The sequence below is a fragment of the Natator depressus genome, chromosome 12 (genome assembly GCF_965152275.1).
Source record: "Natator depressus isolate rNatDep1 chromosome 12, rNatDep2.hap1, whole genome shotgun sequence".
NCBI classification, from domain to species: Eukaryota; Metazoa; Chordata; order Testudines; family Cheloniidae; genus Natator; species Natator depressus.
This window is the reverse complement of record NC_134245.1, coordinates 6204459-6229556: the sequence shown is the minus strand read 5'-3', so window position 1 is coordinate 6229556 and position 25098 is coordinate 6204459. Positions and strand designations below refer to the sequence as shown.

The window sequence follows — 25098 nt, the reverse complement described above, 5'->3', positions numbered from 1 at the left end:
CTTCCTCTATGTTTTGTATAGCACCAAGCATGCTATGCTTAAGTGACATGGAAAGCAATGACCAGTACAACCTCTGACAGTGACAGAAAGCTTATGGTAAATTTGATGATTTGGTTTACAGTGGAAACCCTTATTTACAAAATGCCCTAGTCAGTCTTCCCTCCATGTAGTTGTTACTGTGAATACAGAAAACTACATGTGAAGACATGCAAATAATGCACTAAAAAAGTGAAACAGCATCAAATCAGTTAAGCACCCTTCTCAGTAAGAGTTTTATAATTTATGGAAGATAAACTGCAGCCACACCTTCTGCTGTGGTGTATGTGCCAGCATTCTCGCAATAAATATCCGATGGGAGATCAGTTCCAGCCAGGCATAAACAAAACCTGGAGCTTTTGTAGGCCTCAGGATGTGAAATGTGTTACTGAAAGAAAAGTTAAAGGTGATTAAGAGCACACAGCGGTAAGACTTGTTTTCACAAATGTTGAGAGAGAATGTACGTAGTGCATAAGACATTAGCATCTACGTTTTACTAATAACCTCCATTAACAGACAATACAGGATACTAATGGTTACAAAAATGATCAGAGCTGCCACTATGGAGCGGTCAAGTTACTTTTAAATCCAAGTCCTCACCCCAGTGGAATGCTTAAGTTCTCTGCAACAGCCATTCATTCAGAAGTACATACCAGAAGGCTGTAAGGGTCTGGAAGTTGATGGTCTCCAGCACGTGTTCAGGAGCATTTAATTCTAACAGCAACATGATGAAAATGCGGTGGTAAGGAAGCTGCTGAAATTCACTCTGCCGAACATCATGGTCCTGGAGGAGAACTCCCACCACTATACCAAGAACCTAAAGAAATGAATCAACAAGCTTCACTGTTTTTAATGTGTCAATTGTAGAAACCATTTCACTACAGTCAAAGCCTGCATTCAGAGTACTAATAAAGAGCTGAAAGCCATTTTGGTAACCGGAGCGCACCACATTGATTATTGCCCATTAAGTGTGCAGCTCAGCCTCACAAAACAGATCCGAGTTCTCACCCAACCAAATGCTATTTTTTGTGGGTTTCTGCCTTAAGCTATTTTTTGTGGGTTTCTGCCTTAAGCTATTTTTTGTATCTGGGGCACTTTATGTTCATTTTTAAAATCTGACAGCATTGGCCTTTTCAGCAACAAAAACGACAGATACCATATTTGACATTGGTCAAAGGTTCCGTATCACGGAGAAAGCTACCTGGCTTCGCCTGCAGTCCTGCCTATACTCCATTTTAAGAGTCATCTGAAAGTTTAGTTCCCATCTCAGACAGTCTGCCCCGCCCCAAGTTAAGGCCTATGTTTTAGCTCATAAGCAGAAATACATCAGGTTATGTAATCTAAGCATGCCAAGTACTGCTTGGAAGAGGGAAGATTTCCAACCTTGTTCAGCAGGTTGATCTTTGTGACAGTGTTGGTTGCCTCCCCAGAGTGCTTCACTAGCAGTGCGATAAGCCGCACAAAGGCATCCAGGTTGTGGTAGCACTTGGCTCTGATCATGGTGGGATTGGCGGCAGGATTGTGCTGCTGCTCAGCCTGAGCACGATAGCTGATTTCAACACACATTTCAGTGCAAAGACGAAAGAACCGAGTTATCAGGTCATCCGTTTTCAGGATTCCTTGCTGGTGCATCTATTACAAGGACAAGAAAAACCCTCAGAATACGGTAATTTAAAAAAAACTTCACTGTTATACTGAAGCAAACAAGTAACATTTTATGATAATTCATCTACCATGCAACATGGATGTAACTCAGCTACCTCTGTAAAAAGAAACAGGCAGCAGATTACCTCCTTCATTTACTCCCAAAACAGATGTTTCTAAAGCAAATGGGAACAGCTAGAGAGAGTTAAAGCTGTGCTCCTACATAAAAGTACTTTATCAATGGCACCTGCTTCTAAATTGAGGGAAAAAAAAACACGTGATCCTACTTTTCAACCATCAGAGCTGATGAAGTGTGGTTCACTGTCAGTGCAGCAGTATCCTTCCTCTGCTACTGGTGGCTTAAGCCTTGGAAGGAGAAGAGTGGAGGCAAGAGTTCAAGTTGCCCCACCTTTAGGAGCCTACAGACTGCATCAGAGTTACTGGGGTTGGTAAAGTTTGCCTGATGCCTTGTTGGACTATAGTGCTACAAATCTACTTGTTAACTCATAGTAGGATACTGTACTTCACCGGTTAAGGAAGATAAATTTTTTCATAGGAACATAACATGCCAAAAGGAATGCTAAACTCTACAGAGTTTCAATGGCCAGTGCCCATATCTCTAGATAAAAATCTCTTTTGGGTTTGTTACCAAAGTACAAGGTTAAACAGGAGTAAGCTATTAGCATCACAGAATTATAGAATATCAGGGTTGGAAGGGACTTCAGGTCATCATCTAGTCCAACCCCCTGCTCAAAGCAGGACCAATCCCCAATTTTTGCCCAAGATCCCTAAATGGCCCCCTCAAGGACTGAACTCACAACCCTGGGTTTAGCAGGCCAATGCTCAAACCACTGAGCTATCCCCCCTCAGATTCAGATTAGTAGTGGACACCAACTTTGCAGTTCTTGAACAAACCTTTTTGGAAGTTGCTACAGCCATGCTGTCAGCGTACTTAAAAGCAGCAGAAATTCTACTGCAGTGAAACTGGCATGAGTAGCCATGTCAAACTTTCTGGGGAAGCTTTTAGAACTTATGAAGTGGCTTTGGAAAAGTGAAGGCACATGCCTGCTTTGTTGTAAGACGTGCTCCTTCCCGATTTAAGGAGGCGTTGCGGAAGAGGTGATAGTATTTAATGAAAGCAGACAGACTGTTTTGAGCCCTATCCCCTTGTCCAATTGTTACCAGAGCTCCTTTTTTTAAAAAAAAAAGTCTCATGTAACTTAAGGAAAAAGTCAAGACTACAGCAAAGCATTTCAAAAAGCTTTCAGTTATTCCAAACCTTTCCAAATAAAGACTTATGAAATATCTAGCAGCCCTGATGAAATTTGTTCAGGGTGTAAAGTAGCCTAAAATTTCACCAAAGCCATTTTCTTACTGTTCATTAAGGGGGCGAAGTGGGACTGAAATAGCTCATGGAGAGTGGAGACAAGAGGTAGAGAAACATGCTACAAAGAGTTATATACAAGACCCATAAAGGGTGGTTATATGACAAGAAGCAGAAAGAGCATACACAACATAATTTACTCTCCCTAAAGACCGACTGTGATGGCAAGGCAACAAGTTAAACAAAAACAAAAATCAATATAGGTGCAAGTTGCAACATATACAGTATCCATCTTTATGGAGAGCACCATATAGCTTTTACAGCCAGCCAGAAAGCGAGACATTACTATACACTATGTAGCTGCTCTTTTATGGGCTAGAGTGTGTTTTTACAGAGGGTTATCTGCCTCACTCAAACAAACGTGTTTTGGTGCAGGGAAGGGGGATCGTCTAGGCTGCAGGGAGGGTAGTAAGGTCCCTTCCCTAGAGGGTGTATGGAGTAGCCCAGGTTGTGCACGATTTGTTTTTACCCATACTGCACCACCACCTCAAGGAAAGAGAAAAGATTACAAAATGCTTGTTGTGTTGACCAGCATGGAGAATAGAATCTTACAGTCAAGGGCCTGCCAGGAGTTTCAGCCTCCTAGTGCTCATACAGCCCTCAATCTCTTGTAGAAACCAGGGAAGCAAAGAGGCTCCACCACCTGGAGCCAATAAAAAGGAGATGTAGAGCTGACTTAAAGTGAAGATAGTGATGTGATTGAGCTGCATTTTCAATAGCCCCACATAAGCCAAGAAAAGTAGGTACCTTTCTTTCTATATGTCACACAAAAGCACTCAGGGGAAAAAGAGCAAGCACACTAGTTTCTTGGTCCCCTCATACAAAAAAGGAGCCACATAAGCGATCCTTTTATGCCTGTCAGAGTTCACAGCTACATCAGCAATACTTCACAGGCATTAGTAATGAAAGTAGCTGATCAAATAGTGACTATGAATTTAGTTCCCATCCCTCACAAGGAAAAACACTGACTATTTAATCTAGGGCCATCTGTGCCATGACCTGGCCTGAAGCCAGAATGAAGAGAGTACCGGAAGTTTGAGAGCTGCAACTGGCAATGCTTGTCAACCTCTCTCAAGTCAAAAAGGTTACAAGCTAGACTAGATTATTCACATCAAGAAAGGATGTGGGGGCTTCTAGTTAGAGCTGACCCAAATAGATGGATAAAGAAAGCAATACCCCTTAGCTAGGCACCATTCCACTTGCCCTGGCCTCTCAGAGAGACACCTGAACTCCAGTTTAGGTTTCATATAGCTGTTGCTTTGTGGCTCAGTCTTCTATGGACTATCTAGGTTCTCACTGCTTATAGTTTTGAAGGGGGAAGTGATATCAGCAGTCAATCTACAGAGTAAATTGGGAACTTCCTCTCCTTGCAGCCATGGCTAAGTTGACTTTGTAGCAAGTGCAGCTGTTAACTGCAAATTCCATTTTAGCATAAGTCTTGCTGCATCAGTTTACAACATATGTCGAACGGCTGCATTTTTGTCCACACCCAAAGAATGAAGGTCAGTAGAAACACTGGGCTACTTAATTCCCACTTCTCTTCACTGCAATCCCCATCCTACTCCCACCCAAGTGGATAGAGTTCCATCTCTTCAGGCAAACTCTGTAGTCATGTGTGAAAGTAGAAGCAAGAGGAATGGCATCGTTTATACTGTCTAAGTTTAGAAACCATTTTAACCCATCCAGTTTAATAGTTTCCTCCAAAAACAGTGGATAAAAATTGAAGGTGTTTCCTGTTCAGGTAGGACGAGGCAATCAGATGCACTTCCACCCACCAGACATTGGTTTCTCTAGACTGACTTTGCCACACAGTTTCTGCTAAGTGTAGGGGAGAAGCAATGTTAAGCCAAATTTCGTTTGATGCAGCTATTACCAAGATCTGTCTCAATAGCAGCTCTCCTTCTGCCAGATTTACTCAGTAGAAGCACAACCTGCACTGACAATTTGTTCCTGTGGTAACTGAATTGGAACAACAATCACTGAAGGGAGGAGAGATTTTCCACTAAAGTGTCTATCATCAGTGATGAGAAAAACATGCCATAGCAGGTAAGAGACAGAATTTTGATAGCAGTCATACTCATGAAAACTTCAAAAGGATGTTTAACACTGGTACATAACACTGTGCTTTAACATGGAGGGCATCACACCCTACTTATGTTGAATAAAAAGCACCTTTCTTTCCAAAAGCTCTACCTGTCCAACAAACGCAGAGAAAGCTTTGGTACTGTCACGGCCAGCTGCAGCTGAATGGTAGAGATTCACCCATTCCCTCAGTAGATACTCTGCCTTCTCCCTCAGGCCTGGTGGATCATCATACTCAGAGGCTTGGGAGATCCCAGAATGCATCATGAAGTTAGGGCCTCCATGAGCACGATCAATCATTGCTTCATAGTTGGATCGGACCACTTCCATCAACTGGGGTAATCTAGTCAAACAGACCCAAATTAAGAATTAGTCCTATACATTTTATTTTTGGAAACAGCGTGTAAATGTGAAGCTATTGAGAATAAATTAAAAGCATCTTGTAAACCTTAGCAACTGCCCTTCTGATACCTTACATTAGTCTCATTGTGCTACATGTAATACAATTATCTGGAAGGAGCTTTATCCCGTAGCTTCCCTGTACAATCAAAAATCAACTCATTTTTAGGGAAAGTCAAATTTTGAAGCCCAGCCCTACTCCCCGAACTTGAGTGTTTTGGCAGAGCCATCCTTCCCATCACAGGATGAAAGCTCCACTTCCTATGGACTAGTGGGGCCCTTAGGAGGAGAGGGACCAGTGAGATGCCACGGCCTAGTACCCAGATCGGTGACAGCAGAGTAGGCAGCACTGAAAGCGTTCCTTATGCAAGATCTCAGACCATCAGAGCAAGCCAGGAGTTACTTGGCTGCAGCAACAGAAAGGGTGTCGAGGATGAAAAAAAAGGTAGGTTGGGTTAGAGACCACATGTGCGCTAATACAGGTTTATTCTCTGCCAGTCTCTGCCTAATCTAATCTAGACAAACCTAAAATGGCTGAGTGAGACACTAACCAACTTAGACACTTTGAGAATCTTTTTGATATCTTTGTGTTGGAATCTAGTGAACAGAGCTTTTTCTCCCCCCCGAGAAAGCAAGCCTCATTGCAGTTGCTTTTCTGAAGTGCACACAGGTTTTTGTGCAGAAGTTTAAATGTTAGTCTAAGGTGCCACAAGGACTCCTTGTTATTTTTGCTGATACAGACTAACACGGCTACCAATCTAAATATAGAAGAGTTTCAGGTGGGGACAACTACATCAGTGATATCAGGTGGGGGCAACTACATCAGTGATATCAAGACAGAAGTAGATTAATCTAGTGCAGAAATGTGTCTGAGAGGAAGTTTAAGTCAGAGAATATGCAAAAAAAGAGTACAGTTTTAAACAATTTTAAATCAGATCACTATTGAGCACCTTAGAGAAGTTCAGTATTTGACCAGTATTTCAATCTCACCCTTCTGGAGCATTCCCTCTGGAGTGAGCATTAATCCTCATCAGAGTCTCAATGGTGTGGAACAGATCTGCCTCTGTTACATGGGCTACACTCCTCTCATCCACCAACAAGATCCTCACCAACTGCATGGCAAATGCCACTGCCATGTAGTTCAAGCCATTCTCCATTGACTGCCAAGATGGAAAATGTAGTCAAGAATATGAAGTGTAAATCCTTTAATGAACTGATTACATGAAGTGTGTTCAAAAGGAAAAAACTCTTACTTGTGCCAAGTGAAGATCGTACTGCTGCATGGTAACAAGGTGATTGCGGATTAGCAGCTCCACAGCTTCTACATTGTACTTATACTCATCCCGGCATTCAATCAAGCATCTATAAATATTGCACCTTTTTAATACACGCTTGTTTAGCCTAGCTGCACTTATTAGAAAAATATGATACCTCAAGACAGCTATAGATTTGAGACTGATTTATTGTTCAACTCTAACAGAGATCTCCTCTACAGGGTTCACCAAGTTAGTGTTTGAGCTTAAGAATAGTCAGCTGCATCACAGAGCAGTCTAAAGCTTCGCCACGTCTTAGCTCTGGTCATCAGTCCTTTTTAAAAGGTTTTTACACTGAACCGATGAAGCTCTATTTCCAAAGCATAGAAACTTACATGTCTACCTACCAAGCACTCCTGGAATCAGTCTCTAATAGAAACACATCAACATGCAGAAGACTTATTCAAATTAGATTCTCTATATAAAAAAAGTGATAAACCTGTCACGCCTGAGGTATGTTTAAACCTTTTAATAAAAAGTAGCTTCCTATCAATCTCTAGGGCAAAGGAGCAATACTTAGACACCTAGTTTTAGTTCAAGACAAACTGGAAGTGACAAATTATGTAGGAGTTAGTCTTTTGTACAGTTATACCATTTTACACACAAGTGTTCTGGAATCACAAATGGTAACTCAAGACTAGAGGACAAGGTATGAGGTATTCAAACAAGTGTTCTCTTCCTCCCATTACTGACCTGGTGATCTGCTTGTTACACCATGGAGACCCATAGGCACGGCCATCCTGCAGAGCTTTTAGTACAAGTAGGTGACACTCACGGTAGCGGAGCAGGAGGTCAGCATCCGCACCACTGGTGGCATCCAGTAAGCCCTCAACAGCCTAGAAGAGAAGCAGCCGGTCAGCACATATGGAAAACCCAGTCCTTCACTACTGCCTCCTGAAAATCAATGAACTTTGTACTTTTCTCCAAAACCAGTTAACCTTAAAATGTGGCAGCTGCAATACTATCCAAAAACCAGTGATCTCTGCTCATAATGCTAGAATGCTAGAATATCCAGAAAGGTCTTATAAGTTTACCACACGGAGGGCATTTAGTTAACTGCTCATTCTCCACAAAGATTTTAACAAAGTATTCTGCAGTGATTTTATATAAACACTAAACAGTAAGAAAAAAAATTGCAACTCTTTGGGCTGCAACATCAATGATGATGTCCACACCATCTACTGAGGACGTAAAACTATCTTTCACACTGGTTTTCAGCTTTTAGCACTTTCGGCTCCATCACTGTTCCTGGATTGCAAAAAAGAGCAGTGGCACCGAGTATCTTAATACTAGTTTCCACACAGAGCTTGCAAGATTCTTCTGCATTTGTCATCTCTAGACACTCATCACTATAAAACCATATATACCATGCTCAGACCCTAGGTTAGGAGTATTGTAATATGCTCTACTTAGTAGTATCCTTGATGTTTCAATTATTGCAGAATGCAGCTGTCTCATCACAGCCAATTCTGTTTAGGAGCATAGCCCCTGTGCTCAGCACTGATTCGTTTTGTTTACTTCCAGGTGCAATTCAAAGGTACTGATGAGCATATTTAAAGGAATCCAAGTTCATCTGGAAGCACATTAAGAGACTGGTTGATCTTAACTAAGTTCCACAGACTTAATTCTCCCAGCTGCAGGGTCTCAGTGAGGAACTTCTATAGTGTTGAAACTTGTTCCTCATGGTGACTTGCCTAAGTCTGGCATCCTAGAGTGCATGGTGTCAAGTGTCTGCATCTTGTGTGTAATCTGTTTTTGCTTCTTTCATTTCCTAACATCTGAAAAAGGCAGTAGTGGTCCTTCAATACAATTCACTGAGTAGTTCCCCACAGTATTTGTTCAATTCTAACTATGCATCTGCCAGCCAAGAAGCAATCTACAGGCAAAAGGAGTAGTAAAAGCAAACTGAACTGCATATTAGCTGACAGGAGAAATTTACACTAACCTTCTGGAGCAGTCCAAGCGCAGCTATCGCATCACGGGAGTTACGAGCTACTACTACAGCCTCCAACAGACTGCGTAAGGCTTGAGCTTGTGGGTTCATGGCGAGGGTATGTGGTATGGATTGCAGGTGTTGTTCCAGTTCTGTCATACATTTATCATAGATCTGTGCTACATCATCTGTAGCCCAGGCTTGCTGTTTTGAAAGAAAGTGGATGTGTTTAGTAAGACTTGGCAAGGATTACTTGGGGGGCGGGAGGGGGGGTTAAAAAGTAAAACAAGTATGCAGAATTCATTAAATACCAATTAATCTTTTGACTGCAGCAGAACCTCTGGCACCAGAAAATGCATCGTAAAGAAGAATCCTAACTCAAATGCCAATTTAATTGCTTCATTAGTGATATTTTTACTTGAATGTACAGTCAAATATTGGTAGCATACTAAGTTGTGTAACTGGCAGAGGCGATCCAAATATCCCAGTTTAGTTACAAGTTGGTCCATTAACAAGCTCCCAGAAATACCAGCATTGTTATCCATTACATTCTCAAAAGTTACATATCTAGTCCTCTCAGTTCCATGAGTAGCACTTCAGAACTCAACACAAAAAACACACACAATGATGTGAGGATGGTGTTACGTTTCCTTCAATTTGGCTGTAGAGGCCATCAACATCCCTCCAAAAAAAAAAAGTTTTCTAAGTGCCATTAAAGCCAGAATACCAGTGGGTAATCAATGTGAAACTCTGCAAGGCTCATCAAAATGGCTTTGATATTTTTAAGCCAACACAGTTACAGAAATCTGTACCTTCATAGGCTGAGCCAAGAATCCTGTGGGCTGGGTTAAATCATTGGTAGGCAAGAAGCCGGGGACATTGCGTGCAAACTCTTCATAAACAGCCAGCTGTTTTGGGTCCACACCACCAACCTTTACAATGAAGAAAAAAAAAAAGGTGGCAAGTCCTTTATTTGGCTCTGACAGTGGAGAAAAAGTGTAATTGCACAACTTGCCCTTTAGTTCTAATCAAGTGACTTATAGAAGTAGCTCTCAACCAAGAGTATGCGTACCCATGGGGGTACACAGAGGTCTTCCAGGAGGTACATTAACTCATCTAGGTATTCGCCTAGATTTACAACAGGATACATAAAAAGCACTAACGAAATCAGTACAAACTAAAATTTCATACAGACGGTGACTTGTTTATACTGCTCTATATACTGAAATAAGTACAATATTTTTATTCCCATTGATTTATAATTATATGGCAAAAATGAGAAAGCAAGCAATTTTTCAGCAAGTGTGCTGTGACATTTTTGTATTTTTAGGTCTGATTTTGTAAGTAAGTAGTTTAAGTGAGGTGAAACCTGGGGATATGCAAGACAAATCAGACTCCTGAAAGGACTACAGTAGTCTGGAAAGGTTGAGAGACACTGACCTAGAGCATAAACTCAAAGCTGTACACATCTGGGGAAGAGTTCAGTGCAGGATTGGCGGGAATCCTATATTCCCCACACCCTACTTAACTGCAAAGCAGGAAAATCCCCCAGTCTATGCTGCGGCACTTAAGTATGCAGTCTATCCATTTCTTTCTGCCACTGTGAACACTGTCTGCAGCTTTAGTGAAGGAGATATCTTAGAAGGTGATGAGAAGCAAAAATAGAAAGATGGAAGACACTCTAGTGACCTTCCTCCACCACCACTGAAGGAGTACTGTAGATAAGCTCTAGAAGGAACATACAATATCCTCAGAGTTGAGAGGAAGGGAAGGGGAGAATTGAATAGCTTATTTCACAATATGTTTCAGCTACTAAGCAGTTGGATTATTAACCATGAGACCAAGGCAAAGAAATAAAGACTCATCTGCTAAGTGTTGCCACCTCCTCCTGCAGTTTTAAGATTAGGAAGAGAGGGAGAAGAGCAACATCACCAAAAATTAAAATTCAGCAAGTCTGTTCTCACCTTCAATCTGATCTGCTCTGGCATCCGTTCAGCCTGGTAAGTTAATACAACAGGATCACAGTACCGACGACCCTCTTGTCTAGCATGCTTTCTGAGCTCAAATTCCTGCAAAAGCAATAATACAGAGAAGTTGTCAGTAGGTATCTTCTAGAGGCTTCACATAAACAATAGACACTTCTATACTTACAGTTGCCAGCCTCTTGTCCATTTCAGGGCCTGCCTTTTCCACAGCTGTCTTCTGAATGAAGCAGCATGCTAATTCACAGTTATCCTGAGCTAACTGTGCAGCTGCCTGCTCCATCATCTCCCTCTGCTGTGGGGATGCTGCCTATTAAAAAATGGTATATTAATGAAGGCTGTAAGTTTCCACTGTAAAATGCATCAGTTAATCTTGAAATTTGAGCCACTGACTATACATAATGCCAGTATCAAACAGGGATGTTCTCATGAACATGAGTCACTTTGCATGAAGTTAAATGCTTTATGTTTTATATTTTATATCAAAACTTTCAGTAAACCATGCAGGTAGGGGAGCTAACAAGCAACTTGATCAAGAAATAAAATCAAGAGGGATCTCCTGTACCTCCAGTGTGCGGAATTAAGGAAGAAAGCCCATCAGTACTAGGCTGACAGAGCAGTCGGTTCCTATGCAGGAGAAAACAAGCTTCATGTTAAATAGTCTATGGCCCACACAAACTAAGAAAAGTCATCTGCAGCTAGCAGAGTAAGTTGGTCTATTTATTCCAATGGCGTGTGAAACAGACTAAAAATGTAAATCTGTCAACGGCTTCCATCTCCAGAAAGACTAAGTGACCACTGCTCTACTTTAATGTGTCCTGATGGGAAATACAGGTCACAGACAGACCTATTTTCAGGGGTACAGAACTTGCACTGCAGTAATAGAATGTGGGTGCCCAGTACCTCAGAAAACCATGTCAATATGGTTCAGTCAAATTTTTATATACAATATAGCCTTAACGAGGATGACAGTATTTTTCCCTTCCCTTTGGAAATGCCACGTGTGCAACAGCACAGTCTAGGCTACATTCAGACAGACAAGACAGACAAGAAAAGGCATTATGAATCCAGACATTTTGGAACAGTGTTTTAGGAGCACACACAAGATGTCAAAACTACCAGAACCATTCGGCTTCCCTCCCTCTCCTCCTCCCCCACAAAATCAGAGTTACTCCTTTTTTACTATTATTTTCTGAAAACCAGATTGACTCTAGATATTAAAATTGGCATTTACTAACCCGTTCTAGGGACATAAACTGGATTTAACAACTGATTTATGGTTCACCACCTGCATATTATCTTTTTAAACAGCATAATTTTACAGTAAAGGTAGTTTGTAATCCAGGAAAATTCTATTTCAATACCCTGTAGCTTCAAGGGTAGAGAAATCCTTACTGCTTTTAGATTTCTACAAACAAGGATAGTACAAAGTGTCACACAAGCAGTGAGCCTCTGCAAAACTGAAATAATCCTTGGCTGTCCCTTAATTCAGAAAACCATGTAAATGCAGAGATTTACCTGCTTCTGACTCTTTGAGAAACTGCCACAAATTCTGAGATTAATCAATCCTTTTTTCCAGCTCAGGTTATTTTGATAATCATAGCTTTAGCCATGATTGACAGAGTCAGTCTCCCAAAAAGAGAGTTGTCAGCATCTGCAGGCAAAAATCCAATGCATCTATTTTAAGCATGAAACTCGAGGTGGATGCTTGCATCATATCCAATTTTCTATGACTCAAGTCTACAGAAATGGATGATCTCACCTCTAAGAAGGCTAGACTGTCAGAAAAGGAAGATCACTTACCTTATAGTAACTGGAGATCTTCAAGATGTGTGGTCCCCATGGGACTCACTGTACACGGGCATACATTCTATACGTCTAAGACTGGAAGAATATTCAATTGGTCCGCACCTGTGCCCTACGCCTCAAGCTCTGAACCGAGGGTATAAAGGGTGGTGCAGACTGCCTCTCCAGTTCCTACTCTGCCATGAATCAAGTGAGAATCTGAACAGAGGGAAAAGGAGAATGGGACATGAATACCCATAGGGACCACACATCTTGAAGAACTACATTACAATAAGAGCAGTAACCTTCCTTCCTTCACATGCTGGGCAGGCACTGCTGGGCAGGCACTGCAGGTGAACTCTCAAATAGTGCTCACAGAGGAGGGTGCAAGGAAATTTTCCACACCACAATTGCGGGAATGCTGAAACAAAGGAAGCATCCTAGGCAGAAGCTTGCACTGGGTAAAAATGCTTACTAAAAAAGTGTGAATGGAGAGATGCAGGGCAGCACCTTGGAGCTGATAAGGGGCTCATGGGTTCAAGTTGAAGGTTCATATGTGCCGACTGCACCAGGTTTTAATACTGGAGGGAATGTTCTAATAATGCCTTTTAGGAATTTCACAGTTGTGGGATGATGAAAACCAAGCAGTAGTCCATCGAAGCAGGAAAAGCATTAATAGCTGCTAAGTAGTGAACTAATGGATACAGCCGACGTGTTCAAGGAGAGAAGATACTCCAGGATAAGAGGCACCGCAGACTCCTCACAGAAGATAAGGGACATTGCTGATACCAAATGAAAAATCATTCTACATGGCGGTATAGCCCTTCCTTCTTGAGGGTTTCCTGCTGTCACTAAGGATGGACTGTACTTCTTGCGAACATGCTCTAAAAATTTGTTGTCCGTACAAAATCCAGACTACCAGATGGACAGAGGCTGGGTTGGGATGGATGGTCCTGTTTCCTTTCTGAGGCACTAAGTGTACATATGAGCCAGAGGCCATCTGTAGGACAGTGAACTAGAACTGCCTTGGCCACCACCAAGGCCACCATCAAGATTACTGTTGCCTTTTCCTGCCTGATCTTCCTGAGTCCAGCCACTGTATCAGGAAGGCATGCCCTCTGGAATTGTGCCCCATGGCAGCTTGAGAGCAATAGGCTGCATACATGTTTCTTTGGATTGCAAAGAGGTCCCAGGATGGGAATCCCTACTGCTGAAAATTATACAACACTCCTGAAGAGTACAGCTCCCACTTGCGATGCACCAGTTCCAGAGCCTGATTGCCTCCTGGCAGAGTGGGACAAACTTCACTCCCCTTTGTTTATTATATAAAACAGTCATGTTGTCCCACCTGATCTGGACAAATGTGGACCATATGAAGGGTAGGAATATCTTGCACACTTCATGCACTGCCTGAAGCTTGAAGACAGAAAGAGTCGGGACTACTGCAGAGTTTGGAGACCCTGAGCAGTATAGTCACGTGTGTGTGTTGCCTATCTTTGGTGGGTGATGTGAGAACAAAGTGAACCCCTACACAGACACTACCCTTCATTTCCTACCAGGTGAGTGATGGCCAGATGCTCTGCAGAAGCAAGACTCATTTGTCCAGGGAGACCCTGCTCAAAGTGTAGACTGTCATCAGGCATGGTTGCAGACACCATAAGTGAAGCCTTGCAAAGGGGGTCATGTAGGTATGAGGCCATATAGCCTACCAGGATCAGGCAGAATTGGACTGTCATCTGGGGGCTGAGCCAAAGTTGGGCCTCTGTCCCAAGGTAATTCTATAACTTGTGCAAGGATTAAAGGAGACACTTCTAGATTTACCTGAAAGCCCAAGGAAGGAAAGAGTTGGGTAAGGAGGCAACTGGCACCTGTGCCTTCTCATATGACTGTCCCTTGAGCAGCCAATCACTTAGGTAGGGAAATATTAGGCTGCCTTATCAGCACATATCCACTACTACCACGGACAGTACCTTCATAAAAACCTTTAGGGCTATCAAGAGGCTGAATGGGCACTCTGTTGAAAGTGGTCTAAGCCCACTGTAAAGCACAGGAAGCTCCTCTGTGTGGGGTGAAGGTCTACATGAAAATAAACATCCTTCAAAATCAAGAGGCACATACTAAATGCCTTTGTTCAGGGAGGGGATTACAGTGGCCAGTGTAGTCATCTTAAATCTTGAACAACGAATGAAGACATTTAGCTGCAAGGTCCAGGATGGCTCTTCAGGCCCCCCCCCCCCCCGCTTTCTTTTTAGGGATGAGGAAATGTTTGGAATAAAAGTTCTTCCCCCTATGTGGGGGTGGTACAGGCTCTCCTGCCCCTAACTGGATTAGGGAGTCCACCTCTTGTCTGAGAATGCTCTCATGAGAGGGGGTCCTTGAAATAGATATGGAAAGAGGTTTGGAGAAGGGGGCAGCAAGGAATTCTAGGTAGCTAGTAGAGATAACACTTAACAGTAATCTGTCCGATGCAATACACTGCCACATTAGGAGAAACGTGTCAGGCAGCCATCTAAAGGGGTGGTGGTGCCTTCCTAGGAGGCAGGTGAGACTGAAGAGGGGAAGGCAGTGGTTGTGGTTTATCTGTTCTGCTGTATCCTCTAGCGCTTCTTAGGGAGCTCAGGCTATAGGGCTAGGTGGTACTGATGAGAAGGCAGCCTGCAACATTTCCTATGAAGTGCCTGGGTATATATCCTCAAAGAGCAGAGGGTGGCATAAGAGTCCTTGAAGGAGTGAAGCTCCTCATCTGTCTTCTCGCTCAATAGGTTGTTACCCTTGAAGGGGAGATCCTCTACTGTTCCTTGGATTGCCTTGGGAATTCTGAGAACTGCAACCAAGAAGCCTGCCTCAACCACTGAAGTGACCACTGGGCAGAAAGCCAAGTCCACTGCATCGGGTAATGCCCAGAGAGATGATCTGGCAACTAGTTTCCCTTTGTCCAGGATGGCCTGGAATTTGGGCCTACATTTCTGTGAGAATTAGCTTGCTAATAAGCTAACAGTTTACTGTAATTAATATCCTATTTGGACATTAATGCCTGATCATTCACTCTGCAGAACAGTAAACTGTCTGACGAAAAGTTTTTGCCAAAGAGCTCTAGTCTCCTTGCATCTTTGTCCAAAGGAGTATACCTATGCTAGTGCATCCTGTTTTGTTCCCTGACTGCCTGAAGCTTGGATAGGGTAGGAAAAGAAATATCCTGCCCCCTGGGAAAGAACAAAATGGGGTTGAGGCACAGATAGCTGGTGTATGCCAGCACGTCTTAGTGGGCTCTAATCAGGCCTCATTTGCAGGGAGTGCCAACTTGGACTGAGCTGCAGTCTGGAGGCTATCCAGGAGTTTACAAGTAAGATTGTGAACCTTTTCTAGTGGGTTCTAGAGAGTTTCTGTGATCCTCCTCAATACAATACCGCCTAGGCTCATCCAGTGGTGAGGAAGAGGCCAATGTTACCGCCCTGTCTGGAGAGGAAAAAAAAGTGCTGCTGACAGTTCCAGCTGTACTGGCTGTTGCTGCTCAACAAGCAATCTGGGAAGGACTGAGGCTCCTCTGGGCACCAGTGTCAAAGATCACCTCCCAGTGCCCTCAGTCAGGGACTCAAAAGTACAGACCTCAGGGGCTCAAACGGTGGAATCATAAGGATACGAGTCAGTTCCCAAGGAGGGTACTACTAGTCACTAACACAACACTGCAGATCACAAAGGGGTGAAGGCAACTAGGAGCCTCTGGAAACTGTCTGAGCTGATGTCTGGACTCAGACCACCCAGGGGAACCACTGGTATCTCTTTCTGCTCGTCTGAGGAATAGGAGTTATCCAACTATTGGCGAAGCGACCACCCAAACTGTCACAGTAACCAGCAAATAGTACACTGACAGCATCCAAGTGCCGACAGCATGGCTGGTGCTTGGGACTGGCAAACGATGTGCCAATGATTTAGGGATGTCCCCCGATACCATCCGGTCCGAAAGGATCAGTGACTCAGGATCAGTGTAAAACTGCCAGGTCCTATGAGGAGCATATTCAGACCTAATACAGTGGTTCTCAAACAGGAGGTCCCGAGGTTATTACATGGGAGATTGCAAGCGGTCAGCCTCCACCCCAAGTCCGCTTCACCTCCAGCAATTATAGTGCTAATAAAAAAAGGGGTTTTTAATTTATATGGGGGATTGCACTCAGACTTGCTGTGTGAAAGGGGTCACCAATACAAACTTTTGAGAACCACTGGCTTAATAGAAGGAGCGCTGGAGAGAGTCTTGGTACAGGTGGATCCACTGGGTGAGAGTTTTGGCACAGGAATTTTCTTATGATGTGTTCCAGGGATGAACATTCCCTCTACCCATGTGTGGTGCAGGGGTCAGTCCTGGTCCCTTTCATAGACTCTTTTGGAGCAGTAGCACTTCTCAATAGCAGGGGTGCTGTCCCCACCATGAGCTCTTGGTGCACCCAGCCCTGGGCACAGCATCTCACTTGGTGCCAAGATGGAGAGGCGAAACAGTCCTTTGAAGTCTGAGCTAGAGCACTCTGGTGCCAAACTGGCACTACCCAAAGGCTCAGGTTGACAAGATGGGGAGGAGGAGGAGGAGGATCCAGGATCACACTGGGGCCTCATGGAGCATTCCTTTAATTGTGTACGAGCCTCAACTACTTGGAATGCCATTACTTTTCCCCTCATACTAGGCAGTCACACTTTGAAGGAATGTGCAAGGAGAATCCAGAAAGACCAGGGGAGCCTCAAGAACTGGACAATTCTTAACGGTAGAAAAAACTGTGGCAGGCAGAACATGTAAATTGAGTAGGGGTCCTGCAAGAGGACCAAGACAATGGACCGAGAGCTGATGGGGCGAGGACAAGCAATAGCTTTTTGAGAGACACAGGGATCTCACCTGGGACTATCAAAGAGGCCAAGAGGAGGAGCGCGCCAAAACGGGATTCTTCAGTAGCTTGGCTGGGTACAACCCTGATGTTGGCCAGTCAGAATTGTCTCCACCTTTACTTTTCTATGCTATCTTGAGGACTTCCCAATGCTGTGTTCCAGTTGACTAATAAACCCTACTGTTTCGAAAAGGCTGCTTGATGTCACGGCAAATACTTGCTGAGGTGCACTAATCCCTGAAGGCGGCAAAAGTCTAGGAACAGAAGAAGTCTTATTTGGACTTGCTAGACAGAGCTCATGATGTGAAACAGAAGTGCTGGAGCCCAAAGACTCAAGATGCTGAAGCCATCTGGCTTACCTTTAAGAATGGGACCCTTTGGGGGTCTGGCACACTGAAAGCATTCCTCCAAAGGACTGTTTAAAAGCTGGGACATAGCACAGATCCTGTGGATCTGTGACACCCTCCCACCTACCTCCACAAAGCCACTTCAAGCCAATTTATGAAGCAGCAAAATGTTGTTCGAGATGAGCTGACAAAATTCCTTTGAACTACAAATGCCAGACCAAAAGGGGTATTCACTCTGTTTTAGTCAGAGAACTAAAGCAATGAATTTAAAATGCTTTCCTGGTTTAGTTTTAACACCTCAGAAGAAGATTGCGCTGTCCTTCTTGGTCTGGCAACAGGGTTTCTACACATACTGCTGAAATGGAAGAAATCTGTCAAGTGATTTAAAGGATCAGGCATATCAGATCAACATTTGATCTACATTCACACTGCATTCTGGTGACAGTGTGATCCTGAGATTATATAAGATGCCTTCACAGTTCATTTGAAGAAAACAAAATAAAAAACCATTATAGTACTATAAGTAAAGAAGAGACAAGAAGTCAAACAGTACTCTAGCTATAAATTTGCTATCTAGTCCTGGATGCATCATCAACAAGACAGTGCTATAATGAGACCTATTCACAGTTTCATGCGCTGCCAGGACTAGAAGTTTGCAATGGTAGATATGTACTACGTTTTTCTAGTTACACTGAGCATTTATCATCAATGCCATCAGTGACCTCAACTGCTAAAGCTGTGTTAGGACTGAAATGGAAACATACAAGGTGGTAGTCTAAGTTAGTATATTTTAACAGATTATTCTGATAGGCAGAAGCCTCCATCCATTCCTCTGAGTGCTTAAACCATACCAAGACAATTACATATAACTGACTAATGCCTCAGTCACCCATTGCAATAATAGGTCTTGATCTACACTCTATGCCCCTCAACCCTCGCAGATGAATTGGGGAGTTCCAGAGTCAAGAAGTTGTGCCAGCAGTTCCCCCAATTTAACCAAGGGGCTTTCATATTCCTTCCACAGATCCTCGAAATCCTGCCCTAAGCTCATTATCATGCAATGGAGCCATTCCATTACAACATGACCCCTCACAGCCACAGAAAAGGGGGAAGGGATTTGCCCATAACCAAGATGTAAACAGATTTCTGGAGCCCTAATTTTACCCCTCAAAACAGCTATACCTTGAACTTGCATGATGCTTCAACCTCATGTCTACCCAAAATGGTTCGTATACTTGAGTGCTGGTGGTAAATATGGTAAGTTTTCTGGCTAATGACCTACTAAATGGATTTGTTAGGGGCTGGCAGTTCATAAAAATTGTTTAAAACAAAACTGTATCATCTTACATTACTTTAGCCAATGGAGAAAAGCCACAGGGGAAGCTTTAAAATAATGTGTTAGAAGACTTAACAGCCTCTAGAAAAGCCAATAAATCAAGCAGTTTAATTGTACAGAATAATCTCTCAATTTTATACTTGCTAATGGAACAATTAAGTGAATGGAATGGATGGTCTGAAGTATATACACATATTCAAAAACAAACTTGTATATTTTGTCAAGAAATTTAATTTTCCAGTATCAAGGGCTAATCTCCCATTGCTTTTGGATTCTATTTTAAAGGTAACAGGCCCATGCATGCCAAGTACAGGAAAGGTGAAGGCAATCAGGAAGTTTTGATTCTATGAGGTATGATACAAAGACACCAGAAGATGCCTCTCAATGGTCTGTAAAGACTGAGGGCTAACTCCTCTACTATTTTAAGGCAAACTTAGTTCCGCTTCAGCTAACCATGTTGTCACACCAATCATACAAAGATTTCTTGGTCCCTGGGATCCTCTACCCCCACATTCATGATTCCAGGTAACTACAATAGACAAGAACTCAAATTTATGGCAATGCAATTAATTAGAAAGTTAATGCTAATGGGTGGAATTCAATGAAGTTGCACCATCTTACCCGCAGCGCAGTAGCAAAACTGTTCTTCAAGTTGGTAGCAATGCTCATCATCAGAGGTTCCCTGCAGGTAATCATGGCCATACCAGCAGTCAGGTTCCGCATCATGTGGTGTGCTGCTACACGCATGCGTGACTCCTCTGAATCCAGTGCAAAGTCCTTCCTGACTATCTGTTCACAGGTAGTCATGGCAATCTTAATGGACCGATCTACCACTGGATGGACAAGCTCTTGCACTGCACGCTCTATAGCTTGACGCACGCACTGCTTTAGCTGTGGGTGGGCCTGGAACAGTGGAATCTACAAGGGAAAATGAAAACCACTTTAAGTGATTAGGCAACAGAAGGCTCAAAACAAAGTCAAAGAACAGGTACATATATAGTCATACTAGTGTTCCAAGACTCACTCTGCCCTAAATATCCACAATTTCAAAACATTAAATCTTTATATAGAGCCACGACTGATGTATGAGCTTAGCACGTAGATCACAGAAATTCAAATTGTCAGATTTACTTTTGTTCATCTTATTTGTTCCAAATAAATAGAGACTTAACTCGGGAGGGACACATCTGAACACATGAAGTGGTGATGTACCAATATAAAAGCTCAATGAATACATCTGCCAATAGAGCTAGGCAACTGATGAGATGGCCAAAACATGTGGAAAGCTGCCTAGACTGCTCTTAGGTAAGCAACTACTCTGAATTAGATCATGGAATGATGAATTAATTTCTAGAGATCACCTGTTTGACCACTTGAAACAGCAAGTTTAACTGCTACATCTATTTTTAAGAAAAATAGTAAAATCATAGTTCTGATCTTTTAAAAAAAATCAGATGTGGATTGCCAAGAAACATTAGCAACTTTAGCTGTGAACCACTGCTTTCCAGCTCACAAGACACTCCTCAGCCAGCCAACAGGTACTTGTTTACAGCATTGGTAGCAGAGTGCTTTTGGCTACAAGAGAGCAGAAGTAACCCTTTCAAAAAGAACTAGAGAAAGAAGTCTGGAAATGAACAGAAAGGCAATTAAAAAGGGTAAGAAGCAAAGAGACAAAGAAACTGGGAGGTATATAGGAGACAGGGCAGCAAAACTACAAAAGCTGCAGTTTTACCTTGCAAAAGGGCATCCCTTGAAGGGATTTAAAATAAAGTTGGATTAAAAATGATAGTATCAGATAATACACCCCCTTCTGAGTCCCTGTGAACTGTTTTTTCCCTGTTGCTCTGAAAAATCCATACAAAAAAGGGAAGATAGACAAAGTGCTATCCCAATGCACAAAAACAGAAAATGCTCTTTTTAACAAAGAAGACCTCCTAGTGTTACTTGCAAAACCTGAGACTAACGGAAAGAAACTAAGTCTCCTTAAAATATTTCTGTTGGTGCAGTTGTGCACACTTGAACATGGGTGGACAAGAGTGAAATGAGAGCTACAAGTTCTTCAACAGGCTTTGTTCTGGACAGCTCTTTCAGATAGATTGCCGGTGGAATCTGTCATTGGTAGCTACCAGTGTGGTGCTCTGCTCTTGTTCGATAAGTCGGCTGCTTGTGTTCCTTCTGTGCTGCCTCCGCTCTGCACAGATAGCTAACACAGAAGGCTCCGAGAGAACCCCCAAAAACCACAGACTCTAGTAAGATATGAAGGAACCCGAGCCAGGTTTATTGTCAAACGAAGCACAGTAATAGTTCCCTGTAGACTCTACAGGGCATACTACGAATTTGTGCTCCCTGGCAATGAACACAGCTCAGTCAGTGGCGGGACACTCCACTGCCCCCTAGGCTGGGCAAAGATGTGAGCTCCCGGACCTACTTTTATACAGTTGCAGGACCGATTACTCATCATAGTTCAAACGAATCTATCCATCATGTTTTTCTTTTGACCCTGTCTTTAAGATGCACCTGCCTGTTCCTTGTTATGTCTGTGGAGTGTTCTGATGCCATCCTGGAGCAAGTTCCTCTCATTAGCACTTGTGTGTGTGTGCGCATGTGCTTTTAACAACCTTTTCTTGCCAACTTCTGTGAGTGGGACCTGCCTCTGGCTCACAGCCCAGCTTTGCTTAACACTGCCTGGAAGTACTTTGGTTCAGGCTTCAGGCCTCAGACTGGACCTCTGATACAAGAGTGTGTGTTTCAGGGCCTCCCTCTTACTAGAGAATCAACTGGAATCTTAAAACAAAGGTTACAAAAAAAACTTCTCTCAGTGCCAATGAGGAAGTGAAGCAACCAAAATTTACAGTAGGCTAACTGAAAAAGGTTCAGGTGTCCACTCCTCATTCATGACATCACCACCAGTTAGTTTTAAAATACTAAACCAATCAAGCAGAGCTTCACATACAGATGAAAATTATGTGAAATTAAGTATTAATACCAGCATTCTAAAAATTGTCTAGTGTACACAGACAGATGCTTTCCCTGCACCTATTAAAGACTTGGCATTGACGTACTCCTACGTACAATTGTTTAGACAATTCCAGTTAGTTCACCAAATTTCTGTGGCATTTGGTGGACAACAGAAAAATATCACTACTAAACACAGAACATTTTAGTTTTGACCCATTCCACAGAGGTTTGGCTGAAGAGATTGATTTTGCACACCAGTGAAAAGTTAGCGTTCTGATGGCCTGCCAGAGTAAATTCTATGCTCACTGACTCCAACATGTTCACTCTTGACTAGAAGCGGGGTGCAGTTCGAGTCAGCTAAGCAGCCTCAGCTGATCTCAGTTGTCATAACAGTAGTAAAGTGGTCTTTATGCAGTCAATCCTAAACTATACTGACTTTTACATTAAAGGAACTCAAACTGTACCTAAAAAAATTTAGCCACACCTGTGCTTTGTGCACTCCTGTAAGCTGTGGTTACTCTAATCGACTGCATTCTACTGAGGCAGAAGTTTTGAAAGGATCTTTAAGGGTGGGATAAATATAGCCTATTGCAATAGTCATACCTGGCGGTGGATAAAAGTATCACCCTCTTCCACATTAGCAAGGTTAGACCATAACTACAGTACAGACCTGTTTACGTACAGATGTTGGGAGTCAAGCAGTCGCAACCATGTGTTAACGGACCGCGGGTTAAAAAGGGCCATGCTGAAAAAAGTGTCTATGATTCACTTAGAAAAAAAACGCCGTTATTTTCTGCTCTTTCTGGCTCGCATTTTTTCCCCTCTTATGAAGTCTCACTTGCCACAGATGAATGATTTCGATATTTTCCGCATTTTGCTCCTCCATAAATCTTATAACAGTTTCTACAACACTAAGGGCTTCCGTGGGTGAAATTTTGACCTTTTCAACGACATCCTCACCATCACTTTCGTGGTCCGACGTAGCCTTGCAGCCTGTTAATATTTCTTCCTTGGACAGAAATTCTGAAGTTGGACAATCTTCGTCCGTCTCCAGCCACTTGGTAATGATTTCCGGTGACATATCCAAACTAAAACCTTTTATCATTTGAAAGAGAAGTTTACCGTTAACCTTTATCCTCTTTTGTCCGAGTACATGTTTGTAGGACGCCTTCTTCCGAAAATCCTTCCATGTCTGGCTCTGAATCAGTGCCACTGTTGGAGTTTTCTGAGTCTGAGCCATCTTTGACAGAAAAGGCATCACCAAGAGCCTTCATCCAGCAGTTTTCAATGGACTTTTGTTTTACTCAGTCCCAAGCTTTAACTAACTAAATTTCCTTCATGTTTAAGGTTTCAGAGTAGCAGCCGTGTTAGTCTGTATTTGCAAAAAGAAAAAAGGAGTACTTGTGGCACCTTAGAGACTAACCAATTTATTTGAGCATAAGTTTTCGTGAGCTACAGCTCACTTCATTGGATGTTTAACTGTTTCAGGAATTTGGAAATGCCTGAAGACGTGCATGACACAATCACTGAAATCAGCTCCCCTCGATAATTGCTTTTAAAATTCTGAAGAATGCCCTGGTCTAAAGGTTGACTTTTTGATGCTGCATTGAATGGTAGGTATAGCACTCAAATTTTTCCATCACTCGATACCAGTGATTCGGCTGGAGGATGGGCTGGACAATTGTGAAGTAGCAAAAGTGCTTTGGCTTCGAGTTTCTTCGACCACAGAGGCTTACGAACAGCTAGAACAAAGCTGTTGTGGAGCCAATCGAAAATGTATCTCATCATCCAAGCATTTTTGCCGTTAGCATATATTACTGGCAGTTTGGCTCTATGAGGTGATTAAAGCAGCGAGGGTTATGAAAGCGGCCAACAAGAAGGGCAAGCTTATGGCTGCCCATCTTATTACTACAAAAAAAAAGTCACAGGATCTTCTCTTTTTAAATCCAGCTGTTTTCGGTGTCTCGTAATTAAAGGCTGAACTCTTATCAGGTAGCAGTTTTGCAAATAAAGCTGTTTCATCACAATTATAAAGTTGTTCTTCGTGGTAGTCTTTATTTTGTAAAACAGATTTTAACTCGGCAGGAAACGCATTTGCGGCCGATTCATCGGTTTTCTCCAGAAATCAATACCTGCGCTATGCCATGACGCTTTTTAAAATGATTTATAAACCACTTGCTGGCTTGGAATGATTCATCCCATTAAATTTCCAAATTTTGTCTCTTGGGCTTGAAGAATTGGCCACTTAGTAGCATTCCTTTCAGCCTTTCCTGGGCAAACCCCATGCGCATGGCTGTGTCTACTGTGGGTTTTGCTGAACAGCACACATGTTTTCGCCTAAGCCCCGTGGCAGAATCGATATTTTGTACAAAGCTGTTCAGTTTAGATTGAGGATGGCTAAAAAACTAAAGAGTAGATTCGGCAATCCCAATATATCTTTTGAAACTTTGGCCTGGGTTTCTCTGCTATTTACTCGATCTATTGCAACTAGCTTTTCTTCTACAGTGTAGGAATGCTGACGCTTGCCTTTTGCCATTATATAGGCCTATGGTTAAAATTTTCTAATACATTATATATCTCTCTAGCATGACGACTAAACATGCGTGATACGTCTACCAATATCGGTAAAGACGTACAACACGTTTCTGCTCCGCACTTCCTGTCAATTTCTAGGTCAGTGAGTTAGTGAGCAAAAATTTTAGAGCTACATAGCAAGTTCCTGTACCGTGTGTTGACAAGTCTCACGTGTTAAATAGGGAGCACTGGGAGGCATGGCGCTACCGCGCATTAAGCAGATTCGCACGTAAACGGGTCTGTACTGTACTAGCTAGTAACAGAAAAGCATTCTTAGTTACTGCTGCTACCTGGAACTGAAGAGCAATCAGGCATTCAGAAGTAAAAGACTGAATCTCTTTACCACAGATTGGACTTACTCCAGTAGATGCGGAGATGCTAACTGCACTTACCTTACTACAAAATCAATTCAAATTTGGTTCAACTCACAAGGTACAGATAGGTCTCATTCTGGTTC

General features: G+C 42.7%; 1 protein-coding gene across 8 annotated transcripts in view; it reads right to left on the bottom strand.

Annotated features, from left to right (window-relative positions):
* The window catches only part of CNOT1 (CCR4-NOT transcription complex subunit 1), a 90136-nt gene that overhangs the window by 8264 nt on the left and 56774 nt on the right, over window positions 1-25098 (bottom strand). For 4 of the 8 annotated variants that reach the window (XM_074968444.1, XM_074968443.1, XM_074968445.1 and 1 more), the window contains exons 31-42: window positions 19731-20027; window positions 10943-11083; window positions 10756-10860; window positions 9604-9723; window positions 8804-8995; window positions 7552-7694; window positions 6799-6907; window positions 6536-6705; window positions 5237-5489; window positions 1420-1668; window positions 690-853; window positions 307-424 (exon numbers count right to left, since the gene is read on the bottom strand). In XM_074968444.1, the coding sequence (XP_074824545.1) occupies window positions 307-424; window positions 690-853; window positions 1420-1668; window positions 5237-5489; window positions 6536-6705; window positions 6799-6907; window positions 7552-7694; window positions 8804-8995; window positions 9604-9723; window positions 10756-10860; window positions 10943-11083; window positions 19731-20027 (2061 nt within the window). The remainder of the gene's footprint in view (window positions 1-306; window positions 425-689; window positions 854-1419; window positions 1669-5236; window positions 5490-6535; window positions 6706-6798; window positions 6908-7551; window positions 7695-8803; window positions 8996-9603; window positions 9724-10755; window positions 10861-10942; window positions 11084-19730; window positions 20028-25098) is intronic. The other 4 variants (XM_074968449.1, XM_074968447.1, XM_074968446.1 and 1 more) reach the window with 1 other exon arrangement.